Source organism: Pectinophora gossypiella, chromosome 8, assembly GCF_024362695.1.
Source record: "Pectinophora gossypiella chromosome 8, ilPecGoss1.1, whole genome shotgun sequence".
Taxonomy (NCBI): domain Eukaryota; kingdom Metazoa; phylum Arthropoda; class Insecta; order Lepidoptera; family Gelechiidae; genus Pectinophora; species Pectinophora gossypiella.
In genome coordinates, this window is record NC_065411.1 from 12156018 (window position 1) to 12162017 (window position 6000).

Here is a 6000-nt window from a genome sequence, read left to right on the forward strand (position 1 = left end):
TTGTCAATCATCCGTCCCTTTCCTTTTCGGCGGATAAGAAAATGAAGGGTCTAACTTAAAATAAAATTAGGAGTTGTCTACAGGAATCGGGGGTCAATATCACAGTAAATAGGTATAATTTTTAAGTTTATTCTGCCGTGCCCTAGCAGGGTCCATGATGAGTTTTTTTTAACATAAATAATCTCACGACTATTCCTATCCCAATTGGGTCGTGCACTAGGTTCAAGATAAACTATGAAATTCTGATTACTAAAAACACACATCTAAAACTAACGAAAAACATTTTGTTTTTTCTATTTACCTTATTTATGAATTTTAATTAAGTAAAACGTAATAATAAGTGAGGAGCTCGGTGGCGCAGCGGTAAACGCGCTCGGTTTGCGATTGTTGAAGTTAAGTAACTTTCGCAAAGGCTGGTCATAGGATGGGTGACCACAAAAAAAATATCTCGAGCTCCTCCGTGCTTCGGAAGGCACGTTAAGCCGTTGGTCCCGGCTGTATTAGCAGTCGTTAATAACCATCGAGCCTTTAATAACCATTGGGCCCGCGTGATGGTTTAAGGCCCGATCTCCCTATCCATCCATAGGGAAGGCCCGTGCCCCAGCAGTGGGGACGTTAATGGGCTGATGATGAATAATAAGTCCTACTTTTTATCACGTTTCTCTATGGCGTCACAGTGTGCTTTTTCATACAAATACCATAGTAATTTCGAGTTTTGACGTTCAGTAAAAAGTAACTGATTTGACTAGTTGGAAACTAGCCTATTGGAGAGAATTGAGGACGTGGTTTGGGGAGGGAGGAATTGTTGGGGATTGGGAAGTTTTATGTTAAAAAAATAATAATAAAAAGCTGGAGAGTTCACTCCACCACGCCGCGCCGCATCAATGCAGGTTAGTGGAGGTGTTTGTACCAGTAACTTAGATTAGTATGGATTAAATACATACCATTTAATAGAATTTTCTTGAAATAATTTAATTGCTTGTGGGATTCCTTTAGTGAGACCGTTTTATTGAGTGGTTGGGTAAATACTGTGCGCAATATAATAGGATCTGGTTTTATAGACGTTCAATAGAATAATAGTTGAGAACTGATTGTAGGAGGTGTTTTCAAAACCGTAATAAATGTCGTATTTAGAATTCCGTAGTCAACTTCCAGACCTACGAGGTAGAAATAGAAATAGAAATGTTTTACTGTGACCATGTGTTTGTACAAATTGTGGTGTTGTAAAAATACAAAAGTAAGTATTATAGTATCAACATGGACCCGGTAAGGGCACTGCAACTGGTCCTATCCCTTGCCCAGGGATACGGGTGAAGACCTCAACGGCAGAAGCGGAGATAGGAGCCATCGATACAGCAATGCAGAATAGTTAGGCTGATCTGGGCTAGTACCGCGGAATGAAAGGCAAAAGGCAAACCACTGCCCTATTTATCCCTAAAAAGGTAGCATGGAGAACGCTACACCGACAAGAGCGTGGCTCGTAAATTAGTGATGTTGAGTCAACTTCTGTAGGAACATGGCTTGACTTAAACTACTGTTTCTGCAAAAAACATTCTGGATGGATTTAGTTTTTTATTAAAACAAACATTCTGTACCTACACATCTATCGAGGTATTAGAATATTTAAAGTAGAGTAAGGGTTGGAAAAGATGTTTGTACAAGAATGTGTTTTAATGGGTACGGAACTCTGTCATGGGTATATTCGACATAGGCTTGGCTTTGCTTTGTTCACACGAAACTTATTTAAATCAAATATTAAAAAATATTTTTTAATTCAATTCTACATTTAGGTAGATTTGCCTTAGATAAATACTTAGCTGGACAACACAGTTGCCGAATGCCAAACTGTCCTTGGAGTTTGCTTACCACGGCATGCGACTACGACTATCTGCTAAACAACACTATTCAGAAGAAATTCAGAGAATAGATGGGAATATTTTCTTGTTTCATACTTTTTAGATTAGAACCCCCCCCCCCCTTCACATACATGTAAATTAGTTGTAGTAAAGTTTCCAAAACAACAGTCAGTCAGAGGTACATCCATCGCAAGACGAACTGAGTACCCACACCTCACCGAGCTTTCTGTTAGTTTTCTAACGTTTTCAAATATGCCTGCAGTTTCTTTTATAGCAAAGATGCCTTCCGATGTTCTACACCAGTATACTACGAATTATGCAAGGCTTCGATAAAGGTACTTTGCATACGAATTGATGCACTTCCAGTTCCTGTTATCTCCTACGTGCAGGTGCATACCGTTTATATTAATAGATGAGTATACCATACGATCAGGGGCAATATTTTGTATAATGTGTAACCATATCACATTAACTTTTTTGACAAATTGAACATCGTTTACTTACAAAATATCAAGTAAGTAAAGTATTTTAGTACGATAGGGTTCGAATACAAATACACGTTATTGCACCAAAATAAAAGAAAATACTTACAAAAGAGACTTAAACTAAGTACATGGCAAATAGCTGCCTTATTACTTCTTCCAGACAACTATATAAGGTGACGAAAACATGCATAAGTTCAAATATGGCGTGTGAAAACTAACTGCAATACCTACATACAACTAAGAAGGACTAGGGTTTTAAGGTGAAATTGCTTAAGATAATACATAATATAAACAGCCTATATACGTCCCACTGCTGGGCACAGGCCTCCCCTCAATCAGCTGGAGGGGGTATGGTGCATATTCACCACGCTGCTCCACTGCGGGTTGATGAAGGTGTTTTACGGCTAATAGCCAGGTCCAACTTCTTAACGTGCCCTCCGAAGCACGGAATCATCGTACTTTTTCGGACAATCAGGTGAATCACGCCTGCAAAGTCTTACCAAACGAAAGACGGTTTCACCAAGTGATTTCGATAATGTCCCCATCGGCAATCGAACCCGGATTGTGGGCCTAACGCTCTAACCACTAGACCACGGAAGCTGCTTATGGATAATATGTATACCTATTTACAACCAATGTAGGAGACGTGATCAAAAGAGATCATTAAATGTTGGAAGAGATGGATGTCTCTACTACTACTTTCTTTTTTTGTATATCTATCTACTACTTTTAACAATCATGCACACACTATTTAGACTGACATCTTATCTAACCTATTCGATCTCACAGCTGGGGAAAGCCTACCCTTGATTTTTCCACTCTTCTCGACTTTGCGCGAACTCCAGCCAATCCCTCCGTAAAGCATTCAGGTCGTCACACCATCTTTTACGCGGTCTGCGTCGAGTTCTACGCCCGCCTTGAGGTGTCCAGTAGGTAACGACTTGTGCCCATCACTCCGGATGCATCCGACAAACGTATGCGGCCCAGTTCCACTTCAGTTTGGCGGACTTTTTCCCTACATCAGTAATACCTGTATTTCGCATACGGTCGATTCGTTTGATGCCTATACCTGACATACCTATCCAAAAGAGCCTATTTAATTTAATTATTGAAAACGCTGTAACTAGTGATATCTAAAAACAACAAATACATTTCTTGCAATCATTAAAACTTGGGCTTTTTAACGTCAAAATCGATTTCACAGGCATGACTTTTTCGTTATTCGTTCTGAGACCGACTGCCACTCTTATCGTCCGCAAACAAAATCGGAAATAATAACGCGACATGAAAACAATCAAAATCACAAAATGCGGTGTACTTTTTGTGTGCTCCATTGTTTTAGTTTGTTTTTACTTTGTGGTGGATAAGCCACGTTATGACAATCAAGTGACTTCTAATTTTCAAAATATTAAGGAAGAGTCCAATCGCGATCACCCAAAGGCTAATGTAAAATATATTCTTCAATGGACTTCACCAAAAACTGTACCTTTTGAATATATGCGTGTAGGAACAGAAGTTTTTGTTGATAGACATTGCCGCTACACGAATTGTTTTGTTACTTCGAATCGAAAGTTACTAGGAGATTACACAAAATTTGATGTGATAGCATTCGCAGGGCCTCAGACAGTGGTTTTGTCCAAAGCGTGGCTGCCAAAACGACGATCACCGCATCAGAAATACGTTTTTGCATCCATCGAGTCGCCGGGCTATTATCCTGTTTGTTCTAATAAGTTTGACGGATACTTCAACTGGACTTGGACTTATAGACTAGACTCAGACGCACGATGGGGGTATTTAATCATAAAAGATGAAAAAGGGAACATCATCGGACCAAAGAAAGATATGCATTGGATCGATAAAAAAGATATGCGTCCTGTGACTCCAGAATTAAAGAAAATACTGAGTGGAAAAACAAAAGCAGCTGCGTGGTTTGTGTCTAACTGTATCACAAAAAGTAAACGCGAATTAATAGCTTTAGAGCTCCAAAGAGAATTGAGCTCTAAATACCATTTTTATATAGACGCATACGGCCACTGTGGTACTTTGAAATGCAGTCGCGCCAACGAAAAGTTATGTGATGAGAAGATAAAGAAAGATTATTATTTTTACTTATCTTTTGAAAATTCATTCGGTGAAGATTACGTTACTGAAAAACTACTGCATGCTGTTCGTTACAGTGCAATACCAATAGTGTACGGTGGTGCAAACTACAGCAGGTAAAGTTTTGATGATGTAGGTAGGCAATGAAATAATACCAAAGTATGTAATATAATGCAATCGATTGTTGTTGGTAAAACTATAATATTAAAGTACTACATTTAGGTTGGGTGAGGCTGAAAAGAATACAGTGTCTGAAGAATTTTCAGAAATATATCCGCAGATACGCTTGAAAAAAAGGTTTTCTCGAAAGACAATTCAGATGACTATAAAATAAAATTGATTAATTCATCACAATAAAGCTTTGCACTAAACCGACAGCATTAAAAAAATGTAACTGCTAAATCAAGTTTAAATGTTACCTTAGTTAATCCGATCACTTGACTCAGTACAGATAAATATTTAAGCCGTTAGTCTGTTGTTCTTTCACAAATTATAATAACATCTTTCAGATTTCTACCAGAAGGAAGCTATTTGAATGCCCGCGAGCTGGGCGTGCAGAAATTGGCGAAACGAATGATCGACTTAATTTTCGACTTCGAGGAATACTCAAGTTACTTCAAGTGGACGAATCATTACTCGTATCATGCCAGGGCGGAGAGTGCAGACACTGACGACTATTGCGGCATATGTGCCTTACTCAATGACGAGAAGAAACTGAAGGAAACTACCACTTACCACGAGTTTGAGAAGTGGTGGGGCCTCAATCCAGAGAGGTGTGAAGAAATGAACCGGAAAGTCAGGAATTGAACGATAACATTGAAAATCAAGAAATACGTGGAAGGACTATGAACAGAATGAGCTCAAAATCGCAAACTATGATTTTAATGCGAAAACATCGTAACAGATAGAATAATGACAGAACTTGTTTGGGATACCAATTTTGAACAATGGGACATACAAGTTTGTACGGTTAGTGCCCTACCTACATGCTACATGCGTGCTATCACTTGCCATGACAGTGCTGCAATAAGTCTGAAAAATTATGTTAGTGCATTGTCTGTATAATAATAAGTAATAGCAATGCATATTTGTCTCTATCGGGTTAATGTTAACCTTTGAATAGGAATTGTGTCTGTATGTAGACCTACAAAGTCATAAATATTTTATAGTCTGTGCTTTTTATGTTTGTGTGTTTTATTGATAGCTAGATTGGATTTTCCATGGTTGCAAGGCATAAAATTGTTTTTGTAGATATAAAGTTGTTTTTATAATTGTTGATACTTGTTCAAAAGTAATTTAGAGTAATGATAAAATTGAAACAACGTCCTTATGTGGTTTTTTTTAATTTTCAGTCTATTGTTAAATCATTATGATTGTATAATATGATTTTATACGCGATTTTGAACACAGTAACTGGTTTTCTGAAATGCTGGTGATAGGTAATCACAACAACAATGTCAGATGCTAACCCAGTAATCACTCTTGGAATAGGCTAGATTCCAACTAGTCAAATCAGTTACTTTTTGCTAAACGTCAAAACACGAAATAACTATGGAATT

General features: G+C 38.0%; 1 protein-coding gene across 1 annotated transcript; it reads left to right on the top strand.

Annotated features, from left to right (window-relative positions):
• Positions 1 to 3838: 3838 nt before the first annotated feature.
• On the top strand, positions 3839 to 5248 carry LOC126369156 (alpha-(1,3)-fucosyltransferase C-like). Its single transcript, XM_050013449.1, has 2 exons — positions 3839 to 4557; positions 4951 to 5248. Exons 1-2 carry the CDS (start codon positions 3839 to 3841, stop codon positions 5246 to 5248), a joined length of 1017 nt encoding a protein of 338 aa, XP_049869406.1.
• The last annotated feature ends 752 nt before the right edge of the window (positions 5249 to 6000 follow it).

Coding starts and splice junctions, on each gene's coding strand:
- LOC126369156 (XM_050013449.1), top strand. CDS start 3,839: ATGCGTGTAGGAACAGAAGTTTTTGTTGATAGACATTGCCGCTACACG. Junction 4,558..4,950: donor GGTGGTGCAAACTACAGCAG/GTAAAGTTTTGA, acceptor AACATCTTTCAG/ATTTCTACCAGAAGGAAGCT.